Here is a 13,677-nt window from a genome sequence, read left to right on the forward strand (position 1 = left end):
TTGATTATTATTTTGTATAATAAATAACGAAACAATGTTGATCTAGGCGATTTGTTTAATATGTTTCATTGTTTGCACAAACTAATATGGGTAAAAAATACCATTAGACCTGAACATTACTTATAATTATGGGTTTATAACAATTCAAATTATTTAATCTTCACGCAATTATAAAAACTCAACTAATTACTACCATAATAAATACCACAAAAAGGCTTAAGTTTAAAGTAGTTAGGGTTTATTTTAAGATAAATCCGACAAAAAAATATGCTTTCAAAATAATACCAATCAGTCCCACGCACTTAATTGTCATACCATACAAAACATGAATGTAGGTTGCAAATTTTTAATGTTACCTCTCCATTGAAAGCCATTTGTTCGATATACTTTTTTGCAATCAATTTTGGAGATTTATTAGCATACAATGGTCGTCTACTGTCTACTGCAGATTTGACATTTTAAAGGGCATCAAAATCTAATAATGCATTCGGGCGTGGTCCAAGTAGAATCCGATTTGTATAACAATACACCCAAATTGAACCACAGTGAGTAGTTTTAGTTTCTTTTTTTATTATACTAAATTAATTGGCACCAATTCTCCACCTTGCGGATACAAAATTGCAATTCACTGATGATATACACCCTGTATATGAGTGTTGCTGGTTTTAAAATGACAGTTTAGAAAGACAAACAACAATTAGTTTATTTTAATTATCTGTTTAATGTTTAAACAATTTTAATAAATTAATTCGTTTAGTAAACTTATCAGCTCATCAAATTACCACAAACCTAAACATGATGGTATTTGTTAATTATTTTGTTTAGAAACTCGGTCATTTGACTTTGTTTACTGTTTGACGGTTTCTTTTGTGAACTATCTGCGTAGATCGGAACCAAAGCTTGGTCGGGTGAAACTCCTGCTATGGCAGTACCTACAGGACGTGCGATTGCTAGTCCACCAGGTCCAACTACTGCGGTGGCAATGGGTTTACTGGCTGCTACACCACCTACCCCTGAAGAAAAGATTGAAACTAGGAAATTGTATTGTGGTGTTACTCTTACCTGCCACAGCTAATCCAATAGGTTTGGCTTCAGCTACTGAAGCATCCTCTGGAGGTAGATTTATAGCAACTGATTCGTTTTCTTGTTCTTCTTCTTCTTTTTCTTGTTCCTGTTTTTGGTTTTGCTTCTTTTTCTCCTCTTCCTTTTTTTTCTCTTCTTCCTTTTTTTTAGCCTCTTCCTCTTGCTTCCTTTTCTCTTCATCTTTCTTACGTTTTTTGTCTTCCTCTTTTTTCTTATTTTTATCCTTAGCATTATCGCTCTTTCTTTCAAACCACTGAGTCAAACCCTCTCTATTTTCAAAAGTCCCACCACTATTGTCTTGCAATTCAGCTAGTTTCCTTGCAGAATCATTAATCATTCTCATATGCTCTTGATAAGTGGATTCTTCAGCCGGTGTCAAACCTCCATTTGTTTTTGCCATTTCCTGCAATTTAACAATTTCTTTTGACCGAATTTGGATGGTTCGTATGAAGTCGTCGTACCCTTCGATGTATTCAGTCTCAAATTTGGTGGGCAGAGGAGGATTTTCGAGTTCGAATGGATTTAAATCAATCTCGGTTTGCTCTTGTGGTTCCGGTAGAGGTTGAGGAGTTTTAATGATTACGCTTGAAATTATTTCTCCTGTGGCTGATTCTGTGATTTGAAGTGATTGACCTTTACCGCCTCCATAGAATGGTATAATAGTTATTTTTGTGCCTTTTCTGAAAAAATAAGAATTAGAATACTGAATACGTTTAGTACACTAATTATTTTTTTCTGTGGACCGTGTATTGAACTTAAGAAGTTGTTTTAGAAATAATTAATCTGGGTGAAACCAAGAAAAGACATATTTGAATTAGCCCCATATCTTATTTTTTACAACAACCAAATTGTATATGTAAGGTGGAATAGTAATTGCTAAACTATTATAGTATTTTAAGAATGACTTTTTTGGCTTATTCCTAACATTGCAACGTAACTTACAAGAAGCATACAATCTTTAATTTGAATGAACTTTTCCACTTATTCTGTATCAAATTGGTGGTTTATTGACTTGAACTCTTAACATAATAGAAAAGGTTCAAAAATAATAAACAAAACTTTCTATGTGTATTAAACTTTTTCAGATTACAAAAAATATATTATTTACAAAAATATATGACTTTACAATTATCTAATAATACTAAACAGGTACTTCTTCTATAGTGAACACATTAAAATGCATTTTATGGCGCAATTTATGACACTTATTAGAGTTTCACTAAAAACATGAGTAGTTAAGAATAATCATAACTAATTTCTAAATCACTTTGTGCATGAGCTATTCCACCTGGTCCTGCAATGGCCACTGCTTGCGGTTCAAACAGTATATCAGCGTTGCTACCTTTCTTAAGTACTGCCCTAGAAAGTGGATTTGAAATTGCTTTTCCTTCTACTCCAGCCACAGCTGTAGCTTGTGGTTTCAATATTAATGTGGTTACATCAGCCTCGTTTACAGAGTTTGAGGACCTAATTCGAAATACCTTTCCTGAAGGTAAAGTGTTCATGTTTCGTATAAAGTAAAATAATGGATGTTCCCTGAATGGTGCCAAAGACGGTGGTTTACTTCCTGCATTTTCAAGGTTCTCTTTCACAGTTTTACTAGATAAATTCACTGAAGCATCATTTAAACCACTAGGAAATAAGTGTCTTGGTTCTTCTATGGAAAGGTTCTTCAAAAGCTGTCGGTAAATATCTTCGTTTTTTAGACTAGAAGAAGCATAGTACCTCGGAAAGCGGTAATACTGAAAGTGGTTAGGCGGAAAGTAGAAGTTTAGTTTGTTGAAGCCTTGGTTGGTAAAGAGAGGAAGCGGAAGCCATGCAGCAGGTCTCGTATTGGATGATCTAAGGAAGAAAAAAAGTTATTTAGGTAAGTGGAAATATTTTCTCTAATTAGGATAGCATATCCTAAAATTGTATTGTACTGCTGAGCAGTTTTTTTGTTATTACATTACTATATTTGTACTACAGTAGAATAACACGTCGTTTCTCACTGCAGCACTGCTATACACTAGTGAGAAAGGAAGATGGAGAATATCGGCAAAAAGTAGTGATGGGTAAATTACCGGTAGAGTAATAACCAAAAAAATTTGACCGGTAAATTAGCAGTAAATTACAAATACTCTGTACTTCTCTTGACAACCGCTTTTCTCCCTGACTGTACCAAATTTACAGGGGGTGTATGAAAAATGTGATTCAGATTTATGACTTTTTAAATGAATGACAACCATGACAGGAAAATAATATATATCAATCAAATTTCAATTAGATCCATAAATTTACTGGTAAAATTGGTAAATTTTCCTGTCACAGCAAATTTTACTTTTCTACATAAGCATTCAACAAATAATTGAATAAAAAATACTTTGGACTGAAAAAATATCCCAATTTTTCTACTAAATAAAAAAATATAATATATTAAATTCATGACTCACATATCATCTTTCATATTTACAATATAATATACTAAACTAATCATTAGAACTAGAAAAGTAACCTTCTTCATTCATCCAATTGTTGAAACACACTAATAGTAAACTACAATTAAATTCAGTATTTATACTCTTTAAAAATACTAATTTGTCATTATATTATACAAGAAATGCAACAAATCAATGACAATATGTTGTCTCCAATAAAACACAACTACGCTTGCTCTTATAAGCTAAGGCAAAACTCAAAAATGGAATCAGTTTAACCTCTCGATGATTATTTAGTCATGTTTCAATTAAACAGTAATTCCAACTAAATTACAAGCAGCATTACACAGTAATGAATTTCCATAAAAGTCTACTTTTATCTTATTAGTAATTTCCTTTATTATAATAAACTACAGGTCCCACTGCCACCACTTTACCCACTCTAGTATTAGGAACATGTCGTGTTCCATTTAACACTGTATTTTTAATCACTTCATTTAAATCTATGGACGGATCCACCGCCACCACTTTGGTTCCTGATCCAGCTATAGCTAATCCATCAGGGTGAGTGTAAGCAACCCCATTTGGCCCCACTATGGCAGTTCCTCCGCTACCAGCGGTTGCAATACCTCCTGGTCCAGCAATGGCCACTCCTCCTTTACGAACTTTGAGTTTTTGTATGAAAATACCATTTCCTGTGTTGTCTTTACTGAACACTTTCCTGCTACCCTCATTACCAACCCTAATATTCTCGGATTTTTCTTCTTCTTCTGGTTCCAGAGGTCTGTCTTCAACTCGAATAGATTGCTTAATGATTTGCGGAGCTTGTTTTGATTCTATAGTTCCATCAGCCTGAATGCTCGGTCTGTTTTGAGACAAAAAACTTAATTGCGTATCGTTATGAATGTTGAGAAATTCACCCCAGCTCATTTTATTGCCTTTTAGATTCCTTCCGTCAAACGTTTCTTCAGCACCAGGAAAATTCACTGTAAATTTAACAAAGTTGTCATCATCAAGATCAATATCTTCAACATCTAGGTCAGACATTTCATTTTCTTCTAATTTCAAAACTTTCAACTCCTCGGTGCCGTCTTTTTTATTAATCCCTAAGGTTATTTGGTGGCCCAAGTGCTTAGGCTCTGAAGCTAAATTATTTGGATTAATTTTGACTCTGGAGCCTTGAGGTCTTGGTGTTAGTTTGCAAGGACCTTCATTGCCAGCACTTGGACCATACTCAACCATGTTGGTAACGGCATAGTACATTTGCAGAAAAGGATCTCTGATGTAAATAGGGAAAAGGCCTGCACCAGGCCAGTTCCAGTTTTGTCTAGCTTTGTTAGGGTAGGGAAGTGCATTGTTTTGATTGTTCTTGGGTGGTGGTGGCTGGAAAAAGGGGTAATAGGGTGGTGGCTGCTGGTAGTGACCAGGCACTTGATAGTTGCTGTTGTAGTAAGGATATTTTGAAATAATTTCTTTAATGTTGTCAATAGCTTGGTCTTTAGGTGGTGAATTATTTGTATTTCCTGTTGGTGGTGGTTCTGGAAAAACTTCTTGAGGTGATCTGTAGTAGTTTAAAAATGGGTCATTTCCTGGAGGGTTTTGTCCGTTGTACATGTAAGGGTTTGGCACTGCAAATGATTGAAAATGAGTTACTTTCCTTTTAACATATTGTCCAGGAATTTCGTCTTCAGGGAGAACTTCTGCATTGGTGTCGGTAATGCTGAAGCCCACATCTTCGGGATGACTTTCGTCTTTCAAATTAGGTCTGCGAAAAGTAGGAATTGCTGGACTTTCACTCGATCCTTCTTTCTCCAAGTAATCTAGTATAGGATTGCTAAATGGATCTCTCGAAAACTTAAACTGACTCTCCTTCGGCTGTTGGGATCTTGAATAGCTAAACGGAAAGTGGAAGTAACTGGGTTTAGGTTTCTTTTGAATCAAGCCCTGCTTTTTGTTGATTTCAGCGATCTTTTCCAAGATTTCTTTGGTGTTTTGGTCGATTTGACGTTGAGCTGAATGAGGAACATTTGGAGGGTCCGCCATACTATCCAAAGGTATCACCTCGTGAACTAACTGACGCTCAACCCTAAAAATGCCAAAACTTTATTAAATGTACTCCTTATGAATGACATTTTAGCACAGTTGAGTTATTCAAAAGTTTCTAAGTAATATTAGTAAGTAATATCTAACTTACCTATACAACAACTATCTTCTACTACACTATGAACACAAATATGCAAAATGCCACTCACACCAGCGGAAAAGTTATGTTACAAAAGGTTCGATCAAATATTTTGATATTTTAGAACTCATATGTCTACAATGAAGTATATGTAGTTAGTTATGTACAAGTTGTACCAAAGTAACGAATTTAAACTGGATACTACTTAACGAGTTTGTCGTTATTTTGGTCACTTTACTTTTTTTTAAAAGTAAAATACTTACTCAATGTGCTGATCATTTTCGTTTTTAGCTTCCGCAGCCAGTTGAACTTGGGGTCTTGCTATGACGTAGCTTATGCAGCACATCTGAAAAAAGATATGTTAATTTTATGTGACTTTAGACCAAAATCTTATTAGTTTAATATATGAAGAAGTGGGAACGAAGTTGAATGACTCGTTTTTTCTTAATGTGATTTCCAATAAAAAAATCTAGCTAAAATAGAAGTAGGCGAGTAAGGAGTGAATAGACTCATAAATGTGGGATTTTATAGAATATTCAAAATAAAAAGTAATAAAATAAAGAATTTGGTTGGTAGTTGAATTTGCTTAATTATGGTCAAAAATCAAGAAAAAATTAAAATACTAGGTAATATTTATTCTAGTAGCTTTGATGAGCAATTGTCACGAAGTTATTCTTAAAATCATCTCACACACTGTTTCTCAAACAAAATTGTTGATATTTTGAGTATTCTGGCACATTCAATACTTTGAATAGGCCAAAAATTAACGTTGTTTCAATGTATTATAAGAAACTTATTGAGTAAAAGAATGTTGATTGTAAAATCAGAAACATTTAAATAGAAATATCTCCGGAAATCGTTAATTCATTTAATTTTGTATGACATTTGTTACCAAATCAAATCATTTTTGTAATTTGCGTTTTCAAAACACATTTGTAGAACGGTTATTCTAGGTCTTTTAAGAGAACTAAGATAAAAATTCTACTTGCGAAAATAAGGAGGTTTGGGATGGCAAAACCAAATTGTGTTTGTTATGTCATGTGTATTTATTGTTAAAGTTTTTTGATAAAAACGTTAATTCTTTTGTAAAACGTCCACAAGTGTCAATTTTCAATTTTCAGATTTGATTTTCCAATATTTCCGAACGTGAATAAAATTTGGCAACAGTGTTTTAAGATCTCGTCAACAAATTTTACTTATTTAGCTGATCTTGTAACTGTTTAATTTAAATTCTTCATATTTTCCTAACAAAGCATTTTAGGACTATTACACTTACACATATAGCAAATTGTTGTCCTAACCTAATTGGTTACTAAACTTTAAAACCTTAATTTTTTGACTAATCCTGTACACCAAAGGTCACCAAGATAATTTTGAAGCACACCACTTAAAAAAGGATAAACAATGGAATTTTTTGAGTGGTGTACCTCAAAAACCAGCTGACCCAGACTAATATACCTAGACAAAGTTTTGAGGCACTTTTTCAAAAAAAAATAGTGTTTCCGGTTTCCAAAATGCATTTTGTGGAATATCTCTTAAACTAGTAAAAATACGGAAAAAGTGCAAAGGATGAAAATTGCGTAAAAATGGTAAAAAAAAAGAATCTGTACTTTAAAGCGACAAATTTTCACTGAAACTGCATAAAGATTGGGCAAACTTTAACAACCTTTAATTATTGACACACTCTGTACACCAAAGACCACCAAGGTGATTGTGGAGCACAGCACTTGAAAGAAGGTAAAAAACAGTATTTTTTGAGTGGTTCACCATTTCTGTACCTCAAAAACTCACTGAACTCACTTTCAGGCACTTTTTCAGAAAAGATGGTGTTTCTGAAAATAGATTTTGTGGAATATTTCCTAAATAGATTTGCGGAAAAAGTGCAGAGGATAAAAATTGCATAAAAATGGTAAAAAAAAATGAATCTTCACTTTGTAGCGATAAATTCTTGGTGAAACTGCATACAGGGTGATCAAACTTCAGTTTTTTTTTACTCTTCCTAGGCACCAAAGGTGATTTTGGAGCACACTATTGGAAAGAGAAGAAAGAACGGTCTTTTTTGGGTCATTTAGCGTAGGAGTACCTCAAAAAACAGCCGCGCTATAGACAAGCAAAATTTTGATTTTGTTGAAAAAAAAATGTGTTTCTGTTTCCCAAAATGGATTTTGTGAAATATCTTCTAAACTAGTAGATTTATGAAGAAAGTTCAAAAAGCAAAACTTCCATAAAAATCCCTAGAAAAGGCGATTCCGGCCTTTGAACGGCAAAACTCTAACTTGATACAGGGTGGTCCAAAAAAATTAGTTTAGTTCTTTCGTATAAATGAAAAACAAAGAACAATAAAAATAAAAGTGGTATAAAGTTAGTTGTTAATAACTAACTATAATACTTTATAAGTAATTGTACTTGTACTAAAAAATTACCGACCTATTTAAGGATGCAGAAAAACAATAACGTTCTAATACATACCAAAACAAAATTGAAGCACCACATAATGTAACTGTCTTAATGGTATAGAAATAGACACTATACTGCATACATAAGGTGTGCTCGACTGACAACCGCCATATAGATATAGGCTTTTTAAAACTAACGGAAGAAGTCGGTTTCTGCGATGGTACTGGTCAGAAGAAAATCGAGGGCGCCGCTAATGTGATTAATTTTCGGTACCATCCGATGTGGTGCGACAACCATACGACCATACCATATTTGTATAGACATTTTAATAAGCCTTTTTGGCTGAAAAACTCACTCAAATGGTTAATTTTCTAACCAGTACACAAAGAAACAAACTAAAGGTCAATTTCAGGCTTTCTGGGTTAATAGTTTCACTTTATATAATTCTGGCTTACAAACCGAGATATAAAAACGATTTCCATGTTAAAAGTTCACTTTCTGTGTCAATTGCAGCTTGTTAACTAAACCGGGTAAATTTCATTTTTTATTACGACCAACTCACCTGAATTTGTCTCATCAGTAAAACAAAATTTTAAGTAAAAGTGCTTAAATTTTACAATTTCTTTCTTAAACCTGCAAAAAACCAGTCTCGCAGAAAAAAATCTAATATCAGATCAGTAAACTGGTAGAATGCCATCATGACCAAACCTGAAAAAGAACCAGAATGTTACATGTACCGTAAACTTCCAATAATGTAATAAATTATTTGTGATGGAAATAAAGTTTTTTTTTCATTTAATGATCAACGCCAACCAGCAAGTTCATCGACTCGGCAATGTCAAGGTCCACAAACAAGCAAGTTGAACGACTAGTGCTGCATCTTGCATACCCTCAGGTCATCTGAAGAATCTGATGAGCAAATATATAAAGTTGTACTTAGCAACCTTTCATATACAATGTTTAAGTTAAGAATTAATCATGTGATTGGACAGTTCTGCTAATTTTTTAAAACTTATTTACGAATAATCGTTTAAAAGTACCGTTAGCACACTGTTAACTTCATAATAATTTGTGGATGGATTTCGTTTAATTAGTTTGATTTTTTATTTTTAAAATTGTAGAAGGCATTTTCAGTAGTTTATATCAAAAGACCGTAAAGACAACATTATCCACCCTAATTATGTTGAAGACAAATATTATTGGTAATACTTGATAGTTTTTCTGCATAGTCTCAATTTTCAAGTTGGTAAGCTGTTGCAAGTAACCTGCAAGAGGCCTCTATTCATAGAACGATTTTGAATGCGCCAGAGACCTCTAAATGCTACTGAGAATCTTCTGAGTGTTCTCTACAAGTGTCTTAAACCTACTTATAATTGTTTTAAGTTGCCAGAGGCTTCCAGGACTATTGTAAATGTGCCAGAGACCTCTAAATGCTACTGAGAATATTCTAAAAGAGTCCTCTATAAGTGTCTTAAACCTTCCCATAACTGTTTGAAATTGCCAGAGGCTCTATAACCATTTTGAAAGTTCCATGGACCTCTAAATGCTATTGCTTCTAAGAAAATTATTTAATTGTTAGTATATAAACATTGATTGATTGGTCATATACTATTTTCGACAGTGAATTCATATCACGTTTAATCACCGACATGCGTTGTTATAAATACCTATATCCCACTGACTGCGCCACTTTGTGTGACTCTCAATGTATAATAACTTTTGGAACAAACTAATTTATTGTGACACAAGTTAAAAAATAGCACACTTGACTGATAAGTGATTGCGACTGTGATTGTTACGTCAATACAATTTTTAAGCAAGCATTATCACAATCAGGGAACTTTCATTATTACGGTTAAAACGTGATGTGACTCTGTATGTATAAAATATACCCTAAAACCTAGATACATAGATAATTATCTTCATGACCGTCTGCGACGCTAAAATGGTGGTAAAACAAATCGAAGTTTATTCGCCAACTGATTACGTAGTTGTAATTGATATTCTGCAACGACTGATACTATCATCATAATCAATGGACTTTAAATAGAACTTGATGTATTGTTTTGTGTTGCTTCATATACAGGGTGTTTCAATTACTAATTCTTCTTGCTACCTGTTTTTGTTAAAGTATTCCACCATTTTGGTCTTTATTTTTTATAATCGTTTATTACCTTACATAATCATCAGTTAACAATCATATGTACTGCTGTGTCTCAAAAATTGAATAAACGATACAAACCTTTCTTTTTATGTTGAACACTCTAAATTTTGTAGACACCCTGTACAACGCTACCAGTGGTGCAAAGTTACTGCTGCACCACAGGATATACCTACTTTTTTGTATCTTTTGTGATATTGCATTTAATAGACGAGTGGATAGATTTACACAGGATGGGTATAAACGAGTTTCGTAGGTTGTAAGTACTGCATTTTATCTTTGTTTTCTCTTCTCTATATAAATCGACCCTTTCTTCTTCAATCGATCAGTACCTCTGGTAGTACCTAATAAAAGTAAGCGAGTGATAGAAGTGTAAGAAACAATGCATCAATTAAACACATTATTGGTAAGCTAGCAGTAAATGATTTATAATTAGTTGTTACATATTTTAAATAGACCAGTTATCATTCAAAATTCAGATTTTAATAATAATACTTTTTCATATTCATTTTAGATTATACTTTTGCCAATGTTGGCAATTTCTAACGCTGCTGTCACCACTTTTATCCCTATCCAATCTTCAAACGTTGATGTCAGAAGATCAGGAGCAGAGTTTTCTTACAACATTGAACATTCCAAAGGTGTGGCACTAATACAAAATCCTTCTCCAATTTTTGCCAAGTTACGATCGATTATGGACCCCTCAAACGAGGGTGTGCAGAAAAGTAGTATCGATTGAATATATTTGACAAATTTAGCTTTAACGTTGTAATGGTTTTTAGAAGAAAGTGGTCAACTAGAATCTGGTAGCCCGAACACTAAACAATCACCTGAATCAGGAGAAATTCAGTTATTACCACTTGACAGTAATCAACTTAGAGGTAAATTCGCCACAACTAACAGATAAAGCAATACATATTATATTTAAATAGGTGCAAAGAGGAGTAATTTGCCTGTGGAAAGTAACATAAAACCTGAAGCTCTTACATACATTCTGGACGGAACTATACCAAGCCTTCCAATTGTCTATAGTAATGTGGGATACCAACCGTTGTTAATATACCAAAACGGTCAAGTGGCTGAACAACAACTTTTTGTATGAATATTGGTGGTGACTTTATTAAAAACTTAAATAATCGTTTAAAATACACTTTACAACACTTCATTGAATCATCATTGTGGCAGTTCAGTGACTCTTTCAGTGTTTTGACCTATTACTATAGGCACTTCCTCAAAATCACCATTCACCTGGATACCTCTATTGTTCTGAGTGTCTCTCTGGGCCAAGTTTCCACCAACAATTTGAAATCCTCTTTGGGGAGTTGTCAAATACTCCAAATCGTGCAACCCTGTTTCGTCCACATAGCGAAAATATCCTCTAATATTTCCATAAGCGTCCGATTTTTCTTCAGTTTTGTAATTGCCGGCATCGAAGCAAAAGTGGTAGGAGCGGTTTTGTGGAATGGAGTAGGGCAACGAATAATATGAATTCAGGACGTTGTTTAAATGGGTTGAAAGTTGTTGTAGACTCTGAGTCAAATTGGTTATTGATGGACTATTGGATACATTTTCAAAGGGGTAATTTAAATTTCCTCCAACATTGGTCTGATTTGTACTTCCTTGGTTAGTTTGATTTCTTGTATCTGTAAATGAACCACAATTTTGGGAGTTCAAATTAAAATGGCAAAAAACTCACCAACACCCTGATTTAATCTGGTGTATACAGGGCTGTATCCATTAGTACTGCCAGCCAAACTTCCTCCAGTCACTTGAAATCCACCCCTGTCGTTAGAGAAATATTTTAAATCATGTCTACCTTCCCTGTCTTCATATTCGAAGCAACCCTGTACGTTTCCATTGCCATTGGATGATTCTTGCTTTTTGAAGTTTCCAGTGTCAAACTTGAATTGATACGAACAATTTTCTGGATTGTTGGGTCGGTAATTTTGATTCGGCAAATCAATTAAATAATATGGAGTCAGGAATTGTGAGGGTTTCAAATTAGATTGGTACGACCATACGCTGCTAAATGGTGAAACTATGGACTGGACATTCCAAGTGGGTATTTGATAAAGTTGCCTTTTGACTGAAAAATAAGTTGCTGCATCAAAATCACGTTTTTTGGATGTGACGTCATTGTACTTTGCTATGATTTTTCGTATACTTGCAAAGGAAAAGAACTAATTAGTACTTTAGTGACTATTACCTATAGATTTTTCCGATTCATCTAAAGCAACTGGTTCTTCTCGAAAATCCGTTTTCGTATTGGTTGTACGATGGTTTTCAGTTGGATAAGATGCACAAAAGAAAGTCCAATGCCAGGTAAGTGTTTCTGCATAAAGAGCCAAAATCTATATATGAGAAACATAAAAAGAATTGCTTTTAAATCCTTGAGTAAACCATAATTATTATTAAAAGAAGGAAGCAAATAATTACATATGTGGTGCAAATATGATTTGATCCACCCAAGTTGCAATGGTTATTATGCAAATGTAGTTTTTAATGCCAATCACACTACACTTATGATTCATTCACATACTTATAGATATTGTCAATAATGCGTTTGAATATTTCGAGCAACTTTTTAGTCCATCTTTTAATCCAAATTACGACTTAATTTTTTAACTTATATGCAAGATTTTTTTTTATTAAATAGCTAAAGGTTCGGGGAATGTGCGAAAGTTATTTTTGTCACCAAAGCAGGTAGAAAAATGACTTGAAAATTATGATACTAAAATTTTTAATTGACGTACTATTAAAATTATAATGACTTTCGCGTATTCTATCAAATTGTATCATAGGCCATTTAACAAACAGCAATATCTAGCCTTAGTTTTTTTTTAATTTGGGTTAAAAGATTGTCATAAAATGCATTGAATCTCCCATAAGACGTTTTGCTTTACCGATGCCCTTAAGAGATTTGATTGGAGCAGTATAACTGAACATTAATATACTGTCTATATCATATTTTATGAAGACAAACATTGATTTGCTAATTTGTATTTCTTTTGCTAAATTTGACATTCTTTGTATTTGAATTTTAAATGAAAATAACTGTTTATTATTTAGTTGACTTGATATGCTGCTCAAATATTTTTTTTTAAATCCACTTAATACTCAGTGAATATATGGTTTAGATTAATTATAGGAACTAATTAATATGTACATTCATACAGCAAAAAGACTCAAAAGCAACTAACACTCACAAAATATTAAAAATTGTATTCACGGTTAATATGTAGTATGTTAATATAGGTAGTTATTTACTTACCACAATACTTTTAATAGTTAACATCATGAACATCAAACAAATAAAAACTGAGACATATTTGTGATTGTCATCGATTATATTGTAATATTGCATAATACAGGGTGATGCAATCATACCTTAATTGGTAACAATAACATTTACGTAAAATTTTATGTTCATAAATTAG

General features: G+C 33.2%; 4 protein-coding genes across 5 annotated transcripts; 1 reads left to right on the forward strand and 3 right to left on the reverse strand.

Annotated features, from left to right (window-relative positions):
• Positions 1 to 691: 691 nt before the first annotated feature.
• On the reverse strand, positions 692 to 8,305 carry LOC145734045 (uncharacterized). Its single transcript, XM_081987111.1, has 4 exons — positions 8,152 to 8,305; positions 5,946 to 6,028; positions 1,063 to 1,763; positions 692 to 1,013 (listed from the first exon to the last, which is right to left on the reverse strand). The coding sequence occupies exons 1-4, from the start codon at positions 8,173 to 8,175 to the stop codon at positions 790 to 792; spliced, it is 1,032 nt and encodes a 343-aa protein (XP_081843237.1). The 5' UTR covers positions 8,176 to 8,305; the 3' UTR covers positions 692 to 789.
• On the reverse strand, positions 3,237 to 5,543 carry LOC145733909 (uncharacterized). The gene has a single exon (XM_081986940.1). The coding sequence runs from the start codon at positions 5,541 to 5,543 to the stop codon at positions 3,885 to 3,887; it is 1,659 nt and encodes a 552-aa protein (XP_081843066.1). The 3' UTR covers positions 3,237 to 3,884.
• A 2,139-nt stretch (positions 8,306 to 10,444) lies between the features above and the next one.
• LOC145734050 (uncharacterized) lies at positions 10,445 to 11,403 on the forward strand. The gene is made up of 5 exons (XM_081987119.1): positions 10,445 to 10,499; positions 10,570 to 10,646; positions 10,755 to 10,965; positions 11,023 to 11,121; positions 11,173 to 11,403. Exons 2-5 carry the CDS (start codon positions 10,623 to 10,625, stop codon positions 11,340 to 11,342), a joined length of 504 nt encoding a protein of 167 aa, XP_081843245.1. The 5' UTR covers positions 10,445 to 10,499; positions 10,570 to 10,622; the 3' UTR covers positions 11,343 to 11,403.
• On the reverse strand, positions 11,332 to 13,654 carry LOC145734043 (uncharacterized). 2 transcript variants are annotated; one of them, XM_081987107.1, is made up of 4 exons: positions 13,512 to 13,654; positions 12,447 to 12,591; positions 11,943 to 12,326; positions 11,332 to 11,883 (listed from the first exon to the last, which is right to left on the reverse strand). In XM_081987107.1, exons 1-4 carry the CDS (start codon positions 13,623 to 13,625, stop codon positions 11,414 to 11,416), a joined length of 1,113 nt encoding a protein of 370 aa, XP_081843233.1. In that variant the 5' UTR covers positions 13,626 to 13,654; the 3' UTR covers positions 11,332 to 11,413. The 2 variants fall into 2 exon arrangements, with proteins under 2 accessions (XP_081843233.1, XP_081843231.1); XM_081987105.1 differs by having other exon boundaries at positions 11,937 to 12,326.
• Between the last annotated feature and the right edge of the window lie 23 nt (positions 13,655 to 13,677).

Source organism: Ips typographus, linkage group LG9 (assembly GCF_016097725.1).
Source record: "Ips typographus isolate SLU linkage group LG9, UJ_Ityp_2.0, whole genome shotgun sequence".
NCBI classification, from domain to species: Eukaryota; Metazoa; Arthropoda; class Insecta; order Coleoptera; family Curculionidae; genus Ips; species Ips typographus.